The sequence below is a fragment of the Centroberyx gerrardi genome, chromosome 10 (genome assembly GCF_048128805.1).
Source record: "Centroberyx gerrardi isolate f3 chromosome 10, fCenGer3.hap1.cur.20231027, whole genome shotgun sequence".
Taxonomy (NCBI): domain Eukaryota; kingdom Metazoa; phylum Chordata; class Actinopteri; order Beryciformes; family Berycidae; genus Centroberyx; species Centroberyx gerrardi.
In genome coordinates this window covers 17,674,965-17,700,019 of record NC_136006.1, presented here as the reverse complement: position 1 = coordinate 17,700,019, position 25,055 = coordinate 17,674,965, and the positions used below count along the sequence as shown (strand labels likewise).

The window sequence follows — 25,055 nt, the reverse complement described above, 5'->3', positions numbered from 1 at the left end:
CTGATAGAACTGCCACTCAGCTAGTTTTTTTCTCTCGTGCATCAAGGTAGGTTGCTCGCACACGATGTCAGTCGACTATTGCCTCACTTGGTGCACAGGCAAGTTAAATAATGAGAATGGGATACATCCCGTGGCTTTCTTCCCTTCTGTGATAAGGAAACTATTCAGTCCAGTGTCCGGATTTTATCTTCTCTGTATTCAAGCGCCAAATATGACATGAGACCAAGGTTACTTAGCCAAAAATAACCACACTGCCAAATGAGTGACTTTTATTGTAGCTATCAATGTCACCTTACTGTGATTGTCTTAAATATTGTAATACTGACAGACAACAGCCATGACCACATGGCATACAGCATCTACCAGCCACTCAGCAAACTGCATAACTTGGCAGTCAAACTCTATATAAATATGTTCTATGCTCTATTTTTCACCTTTCACATTTCACATTTCACACCTTCACAACAATTCTTATTTTAACTAAATCTGGAAAGTTTGAGGTTGATTTCTAATACAGTGAGCATCATTTTTTCAGTGTTTGATGGTTAGATGGTACAAAGCTTATAGGACTGAGTGAGAGCCAAACCTTCCACTGCAGCCAATATTTCTATCTTTGGGGAACAAATATCCAGTGTTGGAACTTCAGCACCCAGCAACAACGCAGGCACAGAGATTTTGGCTCATTTGGAAAGTAGCTGGCTGGCTATTGTCTTACAGACTATGGGACACCTAATTAAATATGCATACTGTCGACCAATCAGAGCATTCATTAAAGCCTGGGTGCAGGTGACATCATTTACACCAGGAAGTACATTGGAATTATAAATCTGTTTGATTCTGTTGACAATCAGAGGGAGAGTTTTTCAAAGGGCGTTAGCCAAATTTCCACAATTCTGACAGCTGATAATTTAGGTAACTCTACATTAACAGGTCCTTTGTTAAATTATACCATTAAATTGAGAAATTCAGTTCTCATTGCGCTGGACCTTTAATACAAGGATTGTCCCTGAATAATACTCTTTCAGCAATGATTCAGACAAAACAAGGTTCTCCGGTACAGTTGCATACCAGATGTGATTAGAAGAGCACAAATCATCCCGACCATCTAATACAGATCACTTGTAGACGCAGGAGAAATGTTCTTTATTAGACGGAGAAAAATGTTGTGAATGCTTGACAATTTTTGAGCCTTTCAATCAGGCTGTTGGTCCATTGCATTTGGCAAATAAGAGTCAGCCTGTTTGCTACACCATTCAAAGCTCACACAATCCACTAAACCTTGAAGTACTTCAGGTTTGCGGCGCAGTTTTAGTTTCGCAATCACATGTTCTCAATGAAAAATAAGACAGAGAGCATATTCCTTTTTACAGGAGCAGTTTAGTATCCAAATGTTACCAAAATCACAATATAATACAATTATCTAATTGACTATGTATATAATACAAACCGAACACATGACTAAAAGAAGAAATAATTCAAAGACGACAATGACCGTAAGGCAATTTGTTTCATAACAGCTGAGAGCATAACATGAGGTTAAACCTTCATCTAGTTAGATAAAGTACAGACATACTACAATATCAACCAAAACATGATGATACTGCATTATGGAATTACACCCGTAGAGAAGTGCTTTTGTATTGCAGCTGTTCAAGCACACCAGTCTCCGCTGTATGTAACCTGGCCTGTCCCCACAGCGCCACAACGTCCACAGCCAACACTAAGCCTGGGCGACATTGGTCTTGGCTGGAGGGTCGCTGGTCTTGGGGCGTTTGGACTCAGGAGGCTGGCACACCGGATCAGAGGGAGGAGACGGGCGCTCTGGAGGAATACAAATGTAGGGATCAATGACAGAAGGGTTACACATGACAGCAAGGTTATGTGCACAATGTGTTTTCTGCTGTGTACAGCAGGATAAGGAGTCTTGTGCTCAAAGACCAGCACACATAGACCTGCATTTCTGAGCCAATCTAACTACGACCGGACAATGATGATATGCATATACAGCTTGTTTGACAGAATTCAGTCAACATCCATCCTACAGCGCAATGAGCAAATGTGCATGGTGAGATCAACCGATTAGTTAGCATGCTACCAACAGAAATGTAGCCATTGTTGAAAATGTCAAAGTCAGGCCATCCCGCTGCCCTGACTGCAACATCCTGGGTTCAAATCCGACCCAGGACCTTCGTCATCATCATCTACCTCTTTCTACCAATCTTTCCTGACTGTCTAATAAAAGAAACAACCAAAAAAAAAAAAAAATGAATGCCAAAAATAATCTTAAAAAGTCAACGCCAACATTTAGAATGAAAATCTATCAAATAAATGTGAACCGTTCTCAAAAACTTTGATCTATTTAACTGCGTCAGAACTAGATTTGAAGCTACCTAGCCAACTAGCTGCCGATTTGTCACCATAGCTGATACTGCGTGATACGCTGTGAAACGGATATCTGGGGTCTTCATGCACATACAGTAGTCCTTGCTCAAATTATTTTTGGAAATGTATCTGAATAGCACAAGAGTAGGAAATTGCATAAACATACAGAAAAAGCATGGGACAGAGCTTTGCTTTTTTCATGCCATGCAAGATTGGGTCATGTCACTGTGTGCCTTAAGAGAACTAGTCCATGATAGTCTTTTAGAGTATCAAGACTTCAGAAAAACAGTCTGTTGTTTTGAAGGCTGTAACATTTTGTGTTCCAATAACACCATTTCTAGAAGAAGTTGTCTAAATTAACATATTTATAAATGTATTGAACCTTGGGTGTGATTAGCTTGACTCATGCTTGTTGGTAGGATGAATACAGGACCTGTTGCCCTATAAGGAAGGTTCAACTAACTAACAGTCTTGGTGCACATTTGTATTCTGTAACTTTTTGGTACTGTGGGAGTGTATCTTGCAGTCAAAGCTGCATGTCTTGTAGTCAAGCTATAAAATATTACAATTGTTAAACAGCGTTTTTAAGCTACAGTGGAATGTCACACATCAAGGCAGACATCCTGGCCACCTGTCTTGCTTTTGTGCCAAGCTATATTCACTATGGATACGTCACAGTGGGGGTCGCTGCACACCTGCATGTACATGATGACACTGAATTGCTGTGAAACCAGCAATGCTCTGTCATTCACCAAAACACTTCTGCTGGAATCAATGCAAATATCAACTAACTGGATAAGCATTGGATTTGTAGAAAAATACTGAGATACAATGACAGTACAATTTCTATGTGACAGATCACACTGGAAATCTGATTGTGCAAGTGAGTCTGAGGCTGTGTCAATATGGAGGATGGAGGAATTTCAGTGTCACATATGATTTTTCGCCATCAAACTTCTGTTTTGTTGGGAGATTTAAAAAAAAAAAAAAAAACCAAATATCATCCATAAAAGTTGCCCTTATTGGTTATACTAACCGTGTTTGGCCTTCTCAGTGGAGGAGGGAGTGAAGAGTGAAGCGGCGGCTGGAGATCGGCTGGCAACAGGAGTCAAAGATACTCGCCTGGAAACAAATGGAAAAGGCAGATCAGTGACAGGCCACAAGGTATGAAAGTGACTAATCAATAAACAAAAAATCCCAACATGAAACAGGTAGGGATATAAAACCTGAAAACACGATAAAAACCCTTCCACAATAAACAAGGTTCACCACTATCTGCCCACCGTATTTCATCTTCTAGTTTGGTCCTCTGCTTCAGTCATGGTCTACTAGTGAACTAGTCAAGACTGACAAGGTAGACACACGTTTAGAGTCACAGACACAAACCAAACACACAACCATGCGCAGGCCTGCCATTGTCTACGAGCAGTCTCTCAGAGTGATCATTATTGTATAATCAGTGGGGGGTCCAACGAATCCCCCATACCAGACAGGGCTTTGTTCTCACTGCCAGTAATGAGCACATGTAAACCAACAAAAACAGCTTGAGCTTATTACAGATCCTTATGACACTCCTACATTTTTAGAATACAGAAATATTACACAAAGTAAATGTAAAAAAAAGACATTTTGTACATTTAAAAAGTTTAAAAAAAAAAACTTCACTACTCTGAGTATGCCCCTCCCTCACCAGTATCTTTGCCAGATAATCAGTTTAGCTACTTTATCATCATGAGGGAGGTGGTAGGTGGATGCAGTATGTCCTGTGTAGACAGACTTCCTCAGTCTGGCTCCAGTCAGCACACAACATTTGAATAAGAGTTCAAGGATTTACATAAATTACTATGCTGTATTCTTGTCTGAGAGAGTTCACGCCCCCACTCCTCCCACCGCCTACATCTGAGTTGAGTTTGTTTTAATACCCTTAGTGAATTATGAATTTTCTGAAAATCTTGCCAGAACAGAAACTCTAATATACGAGGTTGCCAAACACAGGAAATGGAGCTCAACTGGAATTTAGGACTTGAGTGATTTTAGCAATATACACACTTACTCACAGATATGGGTTGTAACTGTAAATCAAACACACATATAAATAAATAAAACACCCACATAGTTGAATGCTGATATAATCCATGAATAAGACTTCTCACACACATGCAATAGTGGCACACACACACACACACACACTTCCCCCTTGGGGGGCCTATGTGTGAACAATCAAAGCACCCCAGTGTCTGTAAAAAGCCTTACACCTTACCCAGGGCACAATAATATTCCCTGTTCCTCTTTCTCTCACACAATCAGACATGATAATGTCCTTTGTGCTCACCTTGGAGTGGGCCCCTTGGGGGTGGTTGTAGCCTTAGGAGTACTGGGCCCAGAAGCGTTAGCGCTGTTGAGGACTTTGGGGGTGGAGGGAGTGAGGGGGGTGATGCGTGGCTGGGTTGAGGAGGAGCTGGTCGGGGTAAGAGGGGCGATGTGAGGCTGGGGAGTAGAGGGGGCGCTCATGCTTCCAGATGTTGGGGTCTGAGGTGTAGAGGCTGTGGCTTTAGGGGTAGAGGGCTTCCCCCAGCCCTCCAGGGTGTTGAGGGTGATCCTACGGGGCTGAGGTTTAGTCTTGGCACTAGGGGGGTTCTTCTTGTCCTCTGGGGAGGTCAGAGAGGACAGGGGCGTGGAGGGGGCATCTTTACCAAGCCCGGTCTGGGATGTGGCAGCGGGGGCAGAGGTTTGAGGCTGGGGTACAGGAGACGAGGTCCTGGCCACTGAACTCTTCTTGCCCTTTTTCTCAAGGCCACTGTTTGGGGTAATGACCTCCAGGGTGGGGGGCTCCTTCAGAGGAGTGCCCAGCTCTCCAGGAGAGAAGGACAGGAAGGAGCAGTAGCCGTCTGTGGAAGACACGGCCAGGAAGGAACCGTCACGAGACCTAAACAGGATATGATATAATAGGCAAACGTCAATGGCTGGAACGCTAAAATATCAATGAATCATAGCCACTGATCTTTTTAACTAATCCTTCCGATAATTATAAAAATAACTGTGTGTAGAATAAAGCCAATATTACATCCGTTGTGGATGACAATTTCAAAGTAACTGGTTTACATAATGGTCATAATGAGCAAAAACAAAACAACAAAACAAAGCAATGATGCAATAATATATTCTTTGTTTACCTGTTGACATATGTATGCTGATACAAGCAACCAAAGACATTTTACTGCAAATTATGACTATACAAAGCATTTTGGAACATGTACGAAGATTCATATTTTTTTTTTAATAAAGCTTGGGTTCAGAACTTCAATACAGTTCGGTGCACCAAAGTTTGGTGCACCGAACCATTCCCCTAAATGACGACTATTCTAAAAGGTGTTTAGATATACAAGGAACTACTACAGAAATGGAGGACAATAGATGAGGCTATGCTGGTTTACCATGTGAGGTCACTGAGTGTGTGGTAGTGGATGTTGGACACCAGGCCAAAGGGAAGAGTCTGCTGCGTGTCATACAAGAAAATGGAGTCCTCAGATGCCACTGCGAACACCATACGATACGGCAACTGGAATACATTGGGCAGAACACTGACAGAACCATCTGTGGAACAGAATTGGAGGGAAAATGAAGAAACCAAACAAGAAAAAGGACAAAGAGTACTGACAATCAGAAAAGAAGGATTTAATTAATTGCTCTAGTGTTAACAGATGGGGTGTATGTCCTTGCCTTCTTCCTTCTTGGTCCTCAATTCAAAGTAGACTGGGCAGCAGCGCACAGCCAGGGTAGCTTTAGTTGGACAGGGCAAGTGGGCTATAGGTCTAAAACACATAGGAGGCAGAGAGATTTGCATGTTGATTACCAGCGTTACTATGCACAGCATTGTGATTCAGAATAATTTGTCAATGCCATAGCCCACAGCAATAGTCACCTCTTGAGGCCCTTCCTGGAAAAGATATAGGTGGTATTTGTGACATTTTCTCCTGCCTCCACACATCCCGCTGAGAAGAAAAGAGCAGGATGCAACTTATTATGACCTCTACTCGCAGGATATTACAACACAGGATATTTCCCCAGACAGACTCCAGTTAAAAGTTCGAATTTGAGCATGTTGGTGTGTGTGTGTGTACCTGGGGCGAGCAGGAAGGATCCGTCAGGTGTGAAGGTAAGGCGTCTAAAGAACGACCTCATGCTGTCATCGTGGAACATTCTATAGGGCTTGACCTGCAATGATACACAGATGCCACGCTAAGAGAATGTATGGAATTTGTGTCATATCAGCTTTTGAAGGGTCCTCGGCAGCTAGGTGGTGTAGGCGAGTAGGGAGACCGTCCTTCAACCAAAAGGCCCGGGTTCAAGCCCCTATGACAGTAAGCAAGGACATGAAGTGTCCGTGAGAAGGACCCTGAATCTTTACCAGTTCCAGGGGTACTGTTCCTGTGGAGAGGGGCACGTGGAAAGAAAATTCCTCCTTCAGAGGTCAATAAAGTATCACATAAAGCATGTCTAATACTGACCTCTCCCTCTCCAAGTGGCCCAGAGCTCATCTTACTGACACAGTAGGCCTTCTTCCTGGTGTGAGTGCTGTACACACGCATCACTCTAAGAGGGAGGGAACAAAAACAAAAACATCTTCAACATCAATCCACTGAATCCCATTGTCAGTGACTTCAGGGATTGGCACTGACCAAGCAACAACAAATAAATTAATTTCATGATCATTATACCGGAGAAAGGCCAAGGACAGTGTGAAACAGGATGAGTCTGTGTTTTCTACCTGTCACAGCTGAGAGTGGCAACATACTGCCCCAGAGGATCCCAGGTCACCCCCTGCACATAGCTCTTATGGTCATTGAAGATACAAAGCTTCTGACCTAAACACAAAACATAGTTATAATTAATAAATCAAACGATATACTCTATCACATATTTTACAGTATGCCATGTCTTTGCATCACTGAAATACTTCAGTCAAACCTATTTACCACACAAGACAAATAACACTTCATGTATGGAACACACATAAACATGATGCTCATCAAACCTTTGGTGACGTCCCACATGATAGCAGTGTTGTCCACAGACCCAGACACCATGAAATTTCCATCGCGGGTCCAGGAAATGTCATAAACATCCTCTATGTGTCCCCTAAAAACAAGACATTTCTCAGTTTAATAATAATAATCCCTAAAAAACAAGATGCTGAATAGTATTGAAGTTCAAGTGAACAAAGTGTGCTACAGTTCTTGCTCACCTTAGTGTCTTGACCACAGACCAGCTCTCCTTGTTGAGCTGAGCATCTTCATCCTCCTGGAAGACCAGGACCTGCTCAGGCTCCTTACTGTCATTGAGCTTCCACAGCAGAATGGCAGCATCTGTATCATATGAAAACATACAAGTAGTTTTAATTTGGTGTTGTCTAATTCACTAGAGCAGAGCTCACTGTATTTTTGTATGTACAAAATAGTTCTGTTTTGAGAATAGCATCATCTGTGTCTTTTAAACAGTGACTGTTAAATTCAAGGTAGCAAAGATTTTCCAAATTTCATATAAAGCGTCCTGGAGTGAAACCCAAATGTTATCGAGCACAACAAATCCCAGTATACCAGGCATTAATAAAGGCAAGGTGTGTGTGTGACATACCGTCTCCTCCAGAAGCAAGCAGCTCGCCATTGGGACAGAAGCGCACCACGTTGACGGCCTTGGTATGTCTGGCCAAGTTAGACAGAAACTCCACCACTGCCTTCCCATCTGGGCCCGTCTCTACCCGCCACAGCTGCATCAACATCAGAACAAAAGGTCAGTAAATATTCACTATAAACTTTTTTTTGTTTTAATAAAATATCAACTTTTAAAACTGATTTCCACAGATATGTACTTTCCACTTTTTACACTGTCCCTCTGCACTGTATAAAAACTACGTTGTTAACGTGCCTGCAATCATGTGACAAAGACAAACCCCTGTGTACTTAAAGTACATGGCCATTAAAGTGAGTTAAGAGCGAGGTTCTCTTGCAAGACACTTTGTGTCAATAACAACAGCATAGTTCATCACTGCATAGCTTTAACCAAGTGTATTCCCTCCTCCCTTACTACTCACTCTGACTGTGGTGTCTACTCCAGCTGTAGCCAGCCGGTGAATGCGTCCATCAGCGTTGTGTTGGAAGTCCAGACTGTACACGGGCTCCTTGTTGTGCCATGCAATCTCACACGTTACCACCTTCATGCTAATATCCGACACCCACCTCCATGAAAACAAACACAATGTACCCCATAGAGTTAACAGACATTAGCATTCATACCGCCATTATCAGATCATTTTAAATCTGGTAATCTGGTAATTTAGATATGCTGGTGAATATAGACATTGTGTTACGGATTACACGGAACAATCGCTAGCTAATTTAGCTAGTACGTTAACATTAGAACTGAATACTGCAGCTAACAGAGTTAGCATTAACCTAAACTGGGTTACTGAGACACGTAACTTTAGTAAATGAATACAACAGCAAATGCATATATATATGCGACGTTAGCTAACGTGTATGTGCGCATTATAAATATACACGAGTTATACCTGTTTTCCAATCAACTAACGTTATTTCGAAATACTTTTCCCCCGTCCTGCGTTGAACAGCTGAAGACTTCAGTGGATTTCCCGCGTTCTATTCGCTCAAAACTTCCGGTGTAGGAGACTGCAGTGATTGGACGAGCACAGAACACAGAACAGGGCGGCGATGGGTACGCTTGATTTTCATTCCGTCGTGTCCAAGGTAGCGCAGTCTTCCACAGTGTAAATCAGTGTTGTTTCATCAATGTACAATGGGAGTTTAAAAGAGCCCCCTCTGCTGGGCTACTACACCACTGTCCCCATACGAATGTACACAGGTCATCTACAGTGTTGGACACAACGCTCTACACTACACACCGCATAGTGATAACCACTTTATTGAGCAGATTCATAATACAGATGCAGCCAGGCAACTGGGTGGTTTAACCTACTAACCAACTTTTACTCAATGACAAGGTTTTAGTGACAGGCTAGGCTGATGCCTGATACAGCAGTGGTTCTCAATCCTGGTCCTCAGCACCCAGAGCCCTGCTGGTTTTCATTCTAGCATCTAATCAGAGATTATTTTACACCTGGGATGCCAGGTGGATGCCATTAACTGCAATTAACTACCTGGTATGATAGAAAACGAGCAGTACTCTGGGTTAACAGTGGCTCTCAATCCCGGTCCTCAGCACCCAGAGTCCTGCTGGTTTTTATTCTAGCAACTAATCATGGACTGATTCACACCTGGGACACCAGGTGAACGCAATTAATTAGCTGGCACCAGATTTGAAAACCACTAGTTTAAAATGTTGTGCCAACAGCCCCTAGAGACATATTGTATAACAGGGGTATTCAACCGTGTACCGTGGAGGGCAGAGAGTATGCAGGTTTTCATTCCAACCAAACGCTACACCAGGTGATTTCACTGATTAGCTCCTTTCTGGTTGAATGCGTGTTAATCAGTGAAATCACCTGCTATAGTCTTTGGTTGGAATGAAAACCTGCAGACTCTCAACCCTCCATGACACATGGTTGCCTATCCCTGTTTTAGTGTTTGCTCAAACTCTTTCAGTTGAGTTTCAGTTTATGTCACTCAGTGATAGCATAGGGCTTGTTACCAGTCCTATCGGATAACAATATAGCAGTACAGCATTCTACCATTGTGCTTTTCCTCACAGAACACAAATAGACAAGACATGCAAATTAGGAATGAAAAAATATATTTGACAAACATTTGGCTTATCAGTGCAACAGAATGCATAAAAATCTTTTTTTTTTTACAACACAAACCAGAAGAGAAAACAATCTTCTGTCGTCGTGAAACAGAGCAAGTAGTAGAGCCACAGTCAAATAATAACGTCAAAATAGTCAATAGCACTTTTTGCTATTTGGAAGACCAAACTGAACAGAATATACTGTCTATACTGTGATTTACTGGAAAGATGAACTGATCAACAAAATCTCAAACCCTTGACTTAATTGATGAATGGGCTGGTTCCATCTTTCTACCAGGAAACTTGAGAGCAAACTGTATGTGCTGTACGTATGTGCCAAAATGGATGGCGACCTTTATGTACATTGTATTGATATTTATATTACTTTTTGTTAATGTGTGGCTTCACAACAGTTTTCTCCTATGATGAAGATGACCTTGAAGATGGGACACAATTCAGTTTATCTGTCCAGCATGATGAGCCAGATCTGTTGGGAAATGTGTCTGACAACAGTCTTAGTGCAAAGCAGCTCATGATTTGTTGCATTTATATATGAAAAAAAATAAAAATAAAAAAGTACACATATATGTGTACAAATATTTAAATACAGCCGGTTATGTTTCCACGCTTATAAGAATCTGTATCAAATATTTACAGATAGAATGTGGCAGTTAAGAGACGATAAGTCCATCATGTGTTATTTGTGAGTTGTCAGTTCTCAGGTGGTTCGTTCATTCATTTTCTGCTCCGCCCCTCCGCCTCATTACCCCGATGTACTCCACATCAGAGAGAACCTGTTCTAAGATCTCATCAATTACGTTGCACTGATAATTCACTTGGTCCAGATCCAAAGCAGGAACGAAAGAGATGAGAAGGCGTCCGACATTCTGACGCAGCTCCATCAAACTGAGAGATAGATAGAGAGAGAGAGAGAGACAGAGAGCGAGAGCGAGAGCGAGAGCGAGAGCGAGAGCGAGAGGTGTATTGTTGAATTCATAAACGGCCTTGACAGAGATAATTCAACCATCACAAAGGGGACTGGTTTTCCAACTCTCGAACCTTGTGGATGTTTCGGAGCTTGAAGCTGAGCCAGACTCCGCTGTCCCTCCTGCCTCTGTTTCTACCCTGGAATGACTGGCTCTGTGTGGAGTCGTGGAGCCTTGCTCTGTGTTTGCCCTCTGCTGCTGCAGGCTCAACTTGAGCTCCTCACATTGGGAGGACAGGTTCACCTTTTCCTCCTCCAGACCCTCCACCTGATGGGACGGCAGACAGTGATACCCAGGAGGGGAGAGGAGGGGGCAGGTAGACAGGCAGGGAGGGAAGGAAAACAGAAAGGTCACAGTAATCCTACAGATGTATACAGTATATCAGAATTATAATATCAGAATTTTTGGGAAGGTAATATTTTGATACCCAAACTCTGGTCATTCCTTACATTATTACATATATTTACACGGAGGGAAAGCAACTGACAGATTCATGTTTGGGTTATATATTGTTGAGGACACATTGTTCATTTAGGCTCAAAGTTTTGGGATATTTAAAAAAAGTTTTTTTTAAACAGACTGTCAATATACCCTTAGCGAGGCATCAAACAGAAATTAGAAACTTTTATTGCCTAGTTTTTTATAATAGTACAATATTTTAACTCACCTGTGAGCGTAGCTCATCCCTCTCCTTGTTGCTTTGATCCAGATCCCGGACTAGACAGTCAATTTGCATCACAATCTCATCACTGACCTTTTCCTCACACTTGGCAGTACTGGGACTGGCTGCCAATAAAGCCTCTTTCTCCCGACTCAATTCATCGACTTTCTGTTTGGCCTGCTCATACAGATTTTTGTAGTCCTGTCCATCCCCTTCTTCCTCTGTCTGGCTGGCTTGGTCAGTACACTCTCTCTTTACATTGGTCAGAGACAACTCTTGCAGTCTGTTCTGCATGTCGTGTAGCTGGCAGGTCAGTTGATGGACCTGGTCCTTGAAGGAGTCCCTCTCCTCAGCTGCAGTCTGCATGAGCTCCAGGAGCTGGTCTTGCTGGTCCTGTACCGCCATCATATTGGCGTAGTTAACTGCAGACATGTTTATGTCCTGGAGATCTGCATGGGAAGGGCCAGCAGCTTCTTCATTGGCCGACTGGCATGGCGCTGCTACTCCGTTGTGCAAGGTCTGCTTTCCTTGATTCCCACTATGAGTGTGTGCATCTCCACTGCTCTCTAGCTTGATACACACATTAACGTCCACATCTGAACTCTGCTCATTTCCATTCGCTTTAGGCATGCCCTGCGCTGTTCTCTCTTCCCCTTTTGTTATACTTTCGTCCTTCCTTTGTTTTCTTTCCTCTTCCTCTTCATCCTTCACTTTGGGTACTTCTGTCTGGGTGGTGGTGCTGGTCTGCTCTGGAGGGGGTGGTGGGGAGGGACCGGTCCCCACGGCTGCAGTCTCTATGGAGCTCGTTCCTGCAGCGTTTGTCTCTGACGCCGTTTCCACGGCAGCATCGTCACTGCACTCCATCAGCATGCCCACACCGGGATCACTTCGCTGTCGCTCTGTCTTCACCTTAGCAAGGTCAAAACCTGGTTTCTTTGGCACAGGGGTACTGGCAGTCTCCAAGATGACAATGTCATCATCATCAGTGGTATCGTCATCATCATCATCATCATCATCATCATCATCATCACCACCATCACCATCATCATCATCATCAAGGGGAATAATCGAGGTCGACGTGGAGCTCAGTGGGCTCGCCTCCACCGATGACGTCGTCTCTGCGGTGCTCCTATGGAAACCATTTATTCTGGGTCTTTTGGAAACACTTTCTGGAGTCACAGGCAGTGTTCTCTTCATCCTGCAGTACACGCAAATCACAGTCAATTGGCCTCTTCAATGAAACATTTTGGGTAAAGTGAAGCTCAGAAACAACATTGTGCAATCAGAGAGTCCTACCTTAGCTGGTCTACTGACAGAGAGCATACATTAGAAATTACTGGAAGACTGCTGCTACTGGAGGGGCTGCAAGCTAAAGAAAAAGTAGACATTTTTTAATCTCTCAAATTGTCAAATAGAACACCAAAACAATATCCAAGCTGCACATATCCACAACCAGCACCATGTTCACCCCCCCCCCCCCCCCCTCCCCTCCACACACACACACACACACACACACACACACACACACACACACACACACACACACACACACACACACACGGTGAAAACAGCAGTTGTTTACCAGCTTGCGAAAGGGTGGAGGACCTGAGTGGAGAGGATTCAGCCCTTGCAGCGCCCCCTCGTGGCTTCTCAATGTTAACCCTGCTCCTCAGGGTCTCTTGAGTAGAGGGGGACTGGACAACAGCCCTCACAGTCTGTGAACATGAATGACAAAAAAACAAAGCATGAGTATATATTTTTGGTTTGTAATTATCAATGCTCAACCATATCCAGCTACTGAAACATATGTATTTATTAAAACCATTTGGAGAGTGTTAATAATATTATCGAAACAGGATCATCACTGAAATACAATCATCTTCTATCATTCCAACCAACTGCTCCCCTTGGTGTCATTGTAAGACTAAAATGGGACTTACCTTTTGATTCAGCTGTCGTTTCAGGTCTTCGTGCTGCTGTCTAAGAGTCTCATTTTGCAAGGCAAGTTTGGTTATCCGCACCTCATCCTGGCGCTTTTGCTCATCCTCCATCTGGCAGAAACATTACAAAAAGCCCCATCATTGATAAACAAACGATCAATGAACTCGACTTGAATGCCACCAGTGAGTGAACCACTTTTTCCAAACTGTGCTTAAGTATTATGAAGCCAAATCCACTCAAACTGCCCAAAATCTCATCAAGATGCTTCTAAGATCTGATAAGTTTTCTTTTCTCTCTACAAGAGAAACAGTTTAAACTATTTTCAAGGCAAATTACTGTCCAGCTTGACAGTATAAAGCTACCATACTATGAGATATTAAAAGTAATAAGCTTTTTCATATAAATAAATATCCAATACGATACAATAGTTATTCAAGCTATACCTAGTTCATGAAACCTTTTGCACTACAGCTTTTTTTCACCTATGAGGGGGCCATGTTTCCCAGGAAAAACCCTCTGCTGCACAGAATTGATGTGTTTTACATGTACGGAAGCAACAACAGCAGTTTGAAATAAATACAAGAGGGTAGAAGAAATATAAGAAGCCGCAGTCTTCATTAAGTGTCTTTATTATTACAGTTAGGTCAGTGCCTACATTGAGTGCAAACCACCAAAGCAGTGGCTGCTCATTGCCAAAATCAAGAAAAACTAGAATCTTGCGGATTCTGACTTTAAAGCTGCATTAGGCAAAATTTTCTGACCACTAGGTGACAGAAGCTGCAACGCATTTGTAAACAAGCTCACAGCAAAGCCACTCGCCCACTGCACTACGGAGGCCTACCAAGGACAAATATTGCAAAGTACCGTGCATAAAGATTAATAAGCTAACCTTACCCACGTAAAAGTCTCACCGGTTACCAGTCTCGCTTTGCCAGACCTTTCTCCCGCTGAAGGGTTTGTGTGGTACAAACAATGACAAGTGAAGTGGTAGGTGGCAAGTTTACTAGTTTAACAAGTTTACTCGCTCGCTTCATCGATTCCGCCATCACAAGATTTTCTTTCAGGAATGGGAGGGGGTGAGGGCCGCTTTTAAACAGCAAGGGAGGAAACAAGCTAGTTTAAAAAAAAAATGAAAATCTACTGAATGGATTGGGAGGAGCGGAATTTGACAACAAGCTTTAGAAAAGAGGTGAAAACAGCAACACAGCTGGCCCACGTGTGGATATTGGTTTATATCATTATGTCTCAATTAAATCTCCACATAGCACACATTAGGTTCAGGATTGGTTATGAGGTCTGACATCGCTTATTGCAGGTTTAAATGTTGAACAAACTGCCCAGACAAAATTTAGGCCACATGAAACAAGGGATGTGAACACATGTGAAACATTATTTTTAAGGTATAAAATTCATAAGATCCATCTATAATATTTTACTCACATTGAATATAAAAAAAATGAAGAGAGAAACAGCAAGGACTGCCATAACACTGGCAGGAGACTTACAGTAGGTCATGGTGTGTTCCTTACCGTTTTTCTTTTCTTCTCCTGTTTCTTTTTGTCCTCCCTCTCACTGTAACAAATACATCACAGAAGTAAGGACCCAATACCGTTATTTTTGGGGCTTATGTTGCGGCAATGTAGCTAAAGGAAATGGGACTCACTGCTGTTTGTAGGTCTTGCGGTATGAAGGCTGGTCGTCATCTGAGTCCTCAGGCTCCTCCTCTACCTGGCAGCCCCTGGAAAGGCAAATGAGGTAGAAGAGTACAAATATTAATGCACATGTACTCAGAATGTTAAGTATTAAAGAACTGAATTCAAAATCTACTTTGAAATGCTTATTTTTTAGTCAGCAATTACCCAGTATCACAAATTGTTGATGCAGAATGATGTTCTCTCGTAAGCCCTAAAATATAACACATCTGATTTCCAAATTGTGCCATATTTGAACACGCTTGGGTTACCTGAACTGAGGATCAGGATTCTGACGGCAGAACCATTTCTCTGGAAGCAAGCTGCAGTCGATCCCGTCAGGGAGTTTGCGCCAGCGCAGACATTCATCGCACTGCACCCAGTTTTGATCTGGTCGCTTCCTGTAGAACAGAGACGCAGAGACACCCAAGGAGACAAATAGCTATTAATTTGAGGACTAGGTTTAAGACGCACTGTCAGGCACAGTATGACCGACGATGTACTAACTTGGCATCTTCCACTGGTATGGTGCCGTTTGGATCTTCACTGTTTCTCTTGAAGCGAATTTCTTTCCAGTAATCCTCCAGCTTGATCCCCAAATTGTTGATGGTTTTCCTGCACCAAGAAACCAAACACTTTAGATTGGTATATTTCCGTTTAATGGGCCTGTGTCATAGGGGTGGAGAATTAATCTACTAATTTTACAACGTTTATAAAGAACACATTTTTATTACGTGATAGATACTGACTGACAGCAACTAATTTAGTCTTATCAAACCAAGGTGATCACAACAGAAACCAGCTTTATAGTAATAAAGCATTGACACTACTACCTGTATTTATCAGTGTTGTCAAAGTTCTGTTTGTTGTGGGTAGGATCTAGAAAGTTACACTCTATGACCCCGATGACCCCAAGACCTGTGATGTTGGCCTGTAGGATGCAAATATGGGTAAGAGGTAAACACCAGGTGATGAGATAGAAAACCCTTGTAAACATGCATGATATACAAACACACCAGACCAAATCAACGCAAGCTCACCTTGAGCTGGCAGCCCACGCGTTCGTAGGCTTTGATCAGACGGTTTTTGTGATACATCATGATGCCATACTGGTCTTTGCTCTTGGTGTTGTACCCAAAAGTGATAGAGACACGTTTGTTCTGAAATGAGATTTAAGGAAGACTCGGAGTACACATGACAAACAAAAAGACAACCCGTTTCTAAACTGTTACCGCCAGCTCTAGAGAGCCAGTGCTGAAAGGATACCAGGAAAGTGGGCTTGTAGTGGTCCTTTGCGATGTAGGCCAGACTCTTCGAGATGAGCTGAGTCTTCACCTTTTGACCACGTATGATGATCTGCATCCGAGGCTTCAGGTACAGAATACTGCAGTATGCCTAGGCCCATTAAGAACACAACTATCAATACAGTTATACATGTAAATAAAAAAAAAGATATTATAAATTATGCCAGACATTCTGACAGAATACTATCAAATGCACTTTCGCATTTTCATTTGTATAATTTGTGAAACTTACATTCTCACAAGCATCTTATTAACGAGGTTTTATTTGACTGACACTAAACATCAATCACTCAAATGAGACCAGCTTAAGTTTATGTGGCATACAGGAGGAAAACTGACACAGCTGAATTTTTTTTTTGAGAATGTTCCATCAAATTTGAAACCATTCATGTAGTAAAATTTTGGCTTTCCAGCAGATAAGGAAAACGGTGACAGAAAAAAACCAAAAAAGCCTAAAAAATGCCACGGTGAAGAATTCGGTCTGTCAAGAAATTAGCCAAAGGCCAGACCACCTCCAGCAACAAGTGAGTGGACAAAGAGATCACACAGTGCACTGACATCTTAAATCACAACAGACATGAGGCCATTTCAGATTCTGATGTAAATATACTGTGTTATTGGAAAACGTGCAATCTCAGTATATGGCTTACGACTCAATGGGCTGATTTATCATTCTACTACATAATGATCAATGAAATGTGAAAATAAAATCTGCAAATACCAAGCCATGAATCCTGAATTGTGTATTGAACCACACAGTAAGCGTGTTAGTTTTTAAGTAAGAGTATTTTAGCCAATCCTTTGCCCTAAATGGTGTATGTGTAGCATAATATGCATCATTATTGTTCCTTACACGCAATGAGTATTCGCTCTCAGGGATGGATGATGCAAACCTCTCTGGGTGTTCGGATGTGTCAGTCATCGTCTCGTAGACGTCAGATGGAATCCTGATATCGTAACGGTCCTTCGTAAAATCAAACTCTGTCATTTCTGTAGCTGTCCTATAAAAAATAAAACAAAGGCTCAGGTACTTACTTGACCCTGAACACAACACAATCAAAATATTCTTACAGTTCACAGCACTTGCCATTTGAAGTCTGTGTCTCTAAGTAAGTAGATGGCAAATACAACATGGTTCTGTTCTGTGTGGGTATGGACCACATATGGTTGGGGGGGGGGGGGGTTGGGGGGTGAAAGGGAAAAAGAAAGTGAAAGATAGAGAGAAACAAAAAGAAACAAAGACATAAATAAAGACAGAAAGACAGACCTGCGGAGATTCCAGACAATGATTCGTGTCCCGGTCGTCCCGGTGGAGCAAGTGGAGTTGATGGCACTGATCTCAGTGAGCAGTTCTGCCTCCGTCTTGAAGGGGGAGTAGCGCAGGATGTCCTGCAGACTGACTTTGTGCTCCTCTCTCACACAGAGTTAGTCTGAAGTCAAGGACAACTCACTATGGGATCATAACAGATAGTGCATCTGTGTTTCACTGCACAGAAACTATGACAAAGGCAATATGATTTTCTAAAAAAAAATAACAATAACTTTTTTTAAATGTGTCAAACTCGAATCCAGCCCGCATAAATTTTGATCCAGCCCACACACGGAGCCTTCAAAATGTATTCAACTCCCTTGGATTGAATACATAGGATTTTTATGTATTTTTTCTGTCTTATGTGAGCACATTGTATTTGGCTTGTGTGTGAAATATGCTATATAAATAAAGTTTGCCTTGCCTTGACTTTTCCACATTTGGTGGTTTTACAGCCTAAATTCAACATTGACTACATTTTTGCCAAAGATGTGCACTGAATAACCCACAGAGTTTTACAAATAATAAAAAATGAAGGGAAAGATTTGACACAGTGAGATGCCACCCACTTCACACCACATGATGGCAGTTTATCAAGAGCTTATTACAGCTTATTGCAGTAGATAAAGGATATACTTGTTTGTTTCTGTCAGTTCAAAGCTGACAATAGGTACAATGATTTGCTCAGCACCAATCTCCTTCAAGTAGCTCTGGGAGAGCATCCCAACGCACGAGGCGTTCTGCGACTTGGAGAACACAATGGCATCTTGCCCAAGGCGCATGGATCCAGACTTGAAACCGTTGCCATAGATACCAATTGGGTCTACACCATTTACAGCAGTCTTGTCACTGTATCCAAAGCTTGAGGGGAAAAGAGAGGCATATATTGTTAGTGTGTATACGAATCACAGCAAGGGTCCTACATATTTATCATTTAAAAATTCCAGACTTTAGTTAACTGGATTTAAAGATTTTCGTCAGTGCTCAATATGATGTATGCCGATAGTATGAAGGTAAATATGTTGCAAAATGCGAGAGCTTGTAGACTTGATGTGAGAACTTGTAAAATACGATGTGAGAACTTGAAGAACAAAAATGAATGTGAAGTCACAGAAAAAATATTCACAAATGTGTAGATTGATATTTACATGAATACAATGACAGCTGCAAACTTGTAATCCAACATTTACTCATATTTATTTATTTTACTTGAGTCCATTTTCCAGTACAACCACAACTCCGTGATTACAACCTCTCGAATCGGTCACTGCAACTTCACAAATGTGCTCTCTTGTATCACAAAGTGACGAATCTGCACGGCTTGACTTTTGCATCACTTCTTGCGATAAATATGTTGCAAAACTCACTTGTAGCTGTGAGAGAGCGCCCCCCCCCCACACCGGATCTAACTTCGCAGACATGGAGGACGTCCTAAGGGCAGCACATGGAGCAGAGCAAAAGAGCGCTTCGTCTTCCGATTTCTGATTGGTATCCCCCCCCCCCCCCCCCCCCCCCCCCCCCACACACACACACACACACACACACACACACACACACACACACACACACCCCACGCCCCCCCTCTCACAGCTACAAGTGAGTTTTGCAACACATTTATTGCAAGAAGTGTTGCAAAAGTCAGAGAGAGAGCACATTTGTGAAGTTGCAGTGACCGATTCGAGAGGTTGTAATCACGGAGTTGTGGTTGTACTGGAAAATGGACTGAAGTAAAATAAATAAATATGAGTAAATGTTGGATTACAAGTTTGCAGCTGTCATTGTATTCATGTAAATATCAATCTACACATTTGTGAATATTTTTTCTGTGACTTCACATTCATTTTTGTTCAAGTTCTCACATCGTATTTTACAAGTTCTCACATCAAGTCTACAAGCTCTCGCATTTTGCAACATATTTACCTTCATACGATAGTGGCTGGGCAATATGACAAATAGGCCATATCACTCTATAGCTGAAGATTAATCTTAACAGGAAACAAACAAACAAACTGTTCAAGGTATGGAAATTTTCCATAATTTCACAGACTTTCTAAGGACTAGTCTGTACCTGAGCATCTTATGCATCAATTCGTAGTTCAGTCCATTTCCATTGTCCATGAAGCTGAGGCATTCTTGTCCTTTGATCTGGGTCTTATCTATCCAGAACTGTTTTGCATTGACATCGGGGTCATAGGCATTGTCTGGGGAAGAAAGCAATTTTAAATATCTGAAAATAGATTACAACACTAGTCACAGGACAATGTTGCAGTATGTTAATAGCTTGCTCACGGCGTTCACTCTCAGCTCATCCCTAATGAAAAAAAGCTTTCACATGGCAACAGGCAAAGAGAGAGGGACTTGTGCTGTTTTCCAAGTAGTGAGAGAACCCAAAATAGCCCGGTCTGGTGCTTTTATGTGGAGCCGGATGATAAAGGCAAAACCAGTTTTGAGAGATCAGCAGAGTGCAAACTGAGATACACACCTAGCCTTTTATACCTAACAGAAGCATTGTGGACTACCTCATATAGGCCAGTCACATAGGATTAGTGGGTCTCTGCATGTCCTTTGTGGCATTTCAATCTAGAGAGAGGCTGAGATAGCTATGGGGTTGTTGCATAGAGGATATTCAAGTACATTTTTAATATGTGAACTTTGGTCAGTGAACTCATAACGGACGGTCTTTCAAATTTTTTAGGGTGACAAAGAGAGAATGCACAGCTGGGCTCAACATCCCTCCAATTAATGGAATAGTGCTAGTGATAGCCAACTTTATGATTTGTAATCACAAAAGCTTAGTAATAAAAGTGTGACTAATAAAGGACTCTTATCTATGCACTGCAAGTCATATAGTTTTTGAGTAGAAAAAAAAAGAATTCACAGCCTAAGAAAGCCAATTTACTATTATTCTAGTAGGCTACCTTTTCTGAAGCACAAAAAATATTTGAGGCAATAAATTCCTGGGTAGCATATAAAAGCAGAGAAGCAGAAAGCAGCAGATACTGAAAGGTTTGACTTTAACGTCCTGACTTTATCAGTCAACAAGCATCAGCAGAACATCATTCAAAGATGTAACAGGAGAAAAATGCCTCAAGAGTCAGATAGTAAGTTGATAGACAAGTTTAATTTGATTAACATGCATGCAGGTTCACAAGAGTGGACAAAGAACAAATACAAAATGCAGGCTCCTATATATACAGGCTTATAACAGAAAGAGTTAATCACCTAAGGAGCTGTGCGATGCTTCATGAGCATCTATGTCTATGTATGCACATCAAGTGTGGTCTGGCACAACATATAGCCTATAGAAACTGTATATGAAGAGTTTTATTCCAAAATGAGACACCCATCATTTATAAAAACTGACACATTCTCCAAGAAATGATCACTGCTAGCACAAAATAATAACTCATTAGGGAATAGATTGACAACATTAGCAACCCTGCAGACCTTTGCTTACATAATGGTAGCAATTTAGAGGATGGAATGCCAATAAGGAAATCATCCTTGCTTATGAAATAAAGTAATACATTTCAGGTGACAATTATTTTTCAAAATGGGTATATAGCACTTTGGAATAAAACCTTTCATGAATGGAAAGGGTCAGAGATTTTTAGCAGCACAAATTTAAATACTGTGACTGACAGCAGTGTTTGTGTGTGTGAGAGAGAGAGAGAGAGAGGGAGAGAGAGAGAGCGAGAGAGAGAGAGAGAGAGAGAGAGAGAGAGAGAGAGAGAGTCTTGTTAGCATAGACACAGCTGCCATAAGCAAAAATTATGAAAAAAGTACAGATAGTGCATATAGTAGGTCTAATTAAAACTGAAGTTTATGACCGACTAACAATGGCTAAAGCAATATGTTGATTTCTGATTATTCAATATTACAGATGCCACATTTGAACACACCAGATTTAAGATGTGAGTACCTCTACTCAAGTAGGGCATTGTTGTTTTTTTAAACATATACTTCTCTTACTGCATCATAAACAAATTTGGGTGTGGCTGTGTTTCAAATTAGAGGAAATTATGTGACATTTTGGGCAAATACAAAGGACTAGGCTATTTGTAAGCTTTGTGATTATTCCGCTTCATAAAATGGTGAAATTTATTGTGTTAGGAGGAAAGCATAGATGTTATAGTGACAGTGAACCATAGGCAAAGTGGATTGACTGAGGGTAAAATAATTAATGCTCCTGTCAGTTAAAACATGTGGTAGCAAGGAAGATAAAACAAACAAACAGCCAGAAAAATAGGCAGGCAACAATTCAATTGGCAGGTAATGCCAGACACTTGAAAGTAGGGTTTTGGGAAATGGCCTTTAGATTTCCTTCAGCTAGTCTTGCCTTTTTTCCCCGCATCCATTCGGTTTTTAGCACTGTGCCAGTGAAGCACCCAGGAGAAAACAGGTGTGACTATTATGAATTACAGTGTGAAGCCCTTGATGTTTTTGGAAGCCAAGCTGAACAAACATTTATTTGTAGCATATTTTGGCCACAACTTGAGGTGAATGAATAACAAGCTTTCAGAGCAGATACTAGTACAGAGTATCTTTACGTAGGTCAGCTGATACAGGTACCGATCCAAGTACTACTCAATTTACAGTGATTCATGTTGCCTGGCACTGGCTTATTATAAAGCAATTACAGAAACAAGTGCATCAGCTGCATTTACTTATTTATTTGATGAAATTATACCCTGACCATTGTAGAACAACCTTCAATCAAATTTAAAAATAAAATGCTAAATGATAATAATAGAATAGAAAATACGCTACATAACACAGGCTAAAGCATATAAACTCTTATTTGTTTACACTGGTCACACAGTTTATTCAGAATAGCTTAACAAATACAAAACAGTGTGTTCGAATCACATAGGATCTAAACAGGATAGGTTCTAAACAATAGATGCTATGCCTCTGAACTTCAGAAATAGCAGCATGTCAAGAGAGATTTTTCTTTGTTTTAATTTTGCCATTTAAGTTTTGATATATAATTGGTGCCAATCCCAATAGTACAGGTACTATTGCTGCACCTCTAAGTACACCCTACGCAAAGTGCTGTCACTTAGCTGTTGTGTGTTTTGGTGTTCTGTTTTCTTAAGTTAAAATATCTGTTTGTTTGAATGTCAGGGACACTCCTAAAAAAAAAATCCTTTCCTTACTAGTTGGCTGTGCCTTTTTGATAAACAGGTCAAGGTCTTATTGGAAAACGAAACCGTGTGAGATGATGACTCACCTATGAGTTCAGCTATAGCGCTGAAGGGCCAGGTGTGGCTGGTAGAGTTGGTGTGTAGAAACTTGGGGCAGAGCTGCAAGTGGAGCAAATTAAGAATTAGACAACACTGACAATTTAACACAAAAAAATCAAATGAAACTAAAGGATTGGACATTTTCAAACACACAGGATATTCCTTGAAATATCATCTACACATCATATCCTTTGTTTTTGAAAGTGGTCTAGTTATTTTCATACATCAATCTATGTAAAATACATAATCAAGGCCAAGTATAACTTTTTTACCACAGTCCTGAGCTTTGTGATACTCCAGTTTCTCCTTAAGAAAAAAGTTGCCCCCCTCCACAGAGAGGTCAGAGGTCAGGATCAACTACAGAGCAACAACCTCCGAGTGTTGCTCAAGGACAACAGGCCCTTTTCACATCATCATGGTAGCAGCTAAACCGGTGCATTACAACTTCCTGTGGCAAGTTTTTTTTGGCGACTTATTGACAAAGAGATCCAACAAAAGCATCAACATTGTAATGGTTACTAGCACTAGATACATAGTAACAAATTAAAAATTGTGGGCAGGTTGTGGAGCGATTTAGTGAAGGCCAGAGCTGGCAACAGGAAGTTGTAATGCACCGGTTTCTCAATGCAGAAGCATTGAGAAACAGAATGTGAAAATGGCCTATTCAGCAAGGCGGATGCTTGCTGTCATGGGGATGCCTTCTGTTTGGAGGACTGTCTCTCTAAGCACTACACTGGTCTATTTCTTATCTATCCCTCTTTCACACATAAAAGTCCAGCTGCCCCTCCCAACCCTCCCTCCTTTAGCTTCTTTGCTACAAGCCTGATCTGGCAGAACTAAACATAAACCAAGCTTTATTAGTCCCTTTCAGCCTCGGCTCCATCAGTGTCCAATAATGCAGACAAGGCTGTATGGGGATATATGTGTGTGTGTGTGTGTGTGTGTGTGTGTGTGTGTGTGTGTGTGTGTGTGCAGCAGAGGACGACAATGATGTTACATGATAAAACAGGACACGACAGAGTGCACAAAATCATGTGTGAGATGGTATTTGCATAGTGTGCTACAGTGCCTTTTCCCCAAAGAACTGTTTACAGAAAATTGTTTTGATTGGATTGTTTTGATGGCTGTTTAGAATATCTAACAACATGAATGCAAGGTACAAACATTGTTAGTAACACAATAGGTCTGTTCCATGATTTGTAAGTGATTAAACCCTTTAGCATACAAACAGTGCTCAGTTAGAACCCAACTAGTTATTAGCTAACTTGTTATGCTAGCCAACATCTCGTAGACTGGTAAGAGGCAATAAAATGCCACCACACAGCTCTGTACAGTGAACACAGCATTTCAAGAACCTATACGAATAAGATATGTAACCGCGTGCTCAGGATAGTAGAGTTGTTTCGTTTACAAAGAGTCAGGTGAAATGACTAGGCAGTTTAATCGTGAAAAATCCTAAAACAGCATAGTCAATTCTGCTCACCGAACTCAGAGGAACACCACGCTCCCTTTGCGCCGCCATCTTTCCGTAAATAAGGATGTAGAAGCAGTGGGAGGAGGTCACACGTGATTATGCTGTCACGGAAAAGATATGTAAAGTCGGTCCAGTTTATCTTTCTTTTAACAGAATTCCGGCTATATATTTTTGTTTGACGGTCTACAAGGTGGGAAATCTATGTTTTAGGTCAAGAGAGACATTTTTCTACCGTAACTTCCTGCTATCCTCTCATTTTCCGGTAGGGAACTCACTGGCCAAAAATTGGGGGTAAAATTA

At 41.5% G+C, this 25,055-nt stretch overlaps 2 protein-coding genes across 2 annotated transcripts; both read right to left on the bottom strand.

Moving 5' to 3' along the window:
• Positions 1-1,134: 1,134 nt before the first annotated feature.
• Positions 1,135-9,043, bottom strand: chaf1b (chromatin assembly factor 1, subunit B). The gene is made up of 14 exons (XM_071927022.2): positions 8,951-9,043; positions 8,474-8,618; positions 8,017-8,149; positions 7,628-7,748; positions 7,418-7,521; positions 7,151-7,247; positions 6,891-6,975; positions 6,504-6,597; positions 6,305-6,374; positions 6,103-6,194; positions 5,817-5,976; positions 4,715-5,308; positions 3,419-3,504; positions 1,135-1,821 (listed from the first exon to the last, which is right to left on the bottom strand). Exons 2-14 carry the CDS (start codon positions 8,597-8,599, stop codon positions 1,721-1,723), a joined length of 1,863 nt encoding a protein of 620 aa, XP_071783123.2. The 5' UTR covers positions 8,600-8,618; positions 8,951-9,043; the 3' UTR covers positions 1,135-1,720.
• Positions 9,044-10,132: 1,089 nt separating this feature from the next.
• Positions 10,133-25,040, bottom strand: morc3a (MORC family CW-type zinc finger 3a). The gene is made up of 19 exons (XM_071927028.2): positions 24,765-25,040; positions 23,269-23,341; positions 20,104-20,236; positions 18,670-18,896; positions 17,994-18,150; positions 17,580-17,727; positions 16,689-16,817; positions 16,463-16,582; positions 16,256-16,353; positions 15,930-16,037; positions 15,695-15,823; positions 15,395-15,469; positions 15,261-15,303; positions 13,731-13,841; positions 13,373-13,505; positions 13,087-13,159; positions 11,797-12,988; positions 11,203-11,396; positions 10,133-11,049 (listed from the first exon to the last, which is right to left on the bottom strand). The coding sequence occupies exons 1-19, from the start codon at positions 24,801-24,803 to the stop codon at positions 10,875-10,877; spliced, it is 3,357 nt and encodes a 1,118-aa protein (XP_071783129.2). The 5' UTR covers positions 24,804-25,040; the 3' UTR covers positions 10,133-10,874.
• Positions 25,041-25,055: the final 15 nt, after the last annotated feature.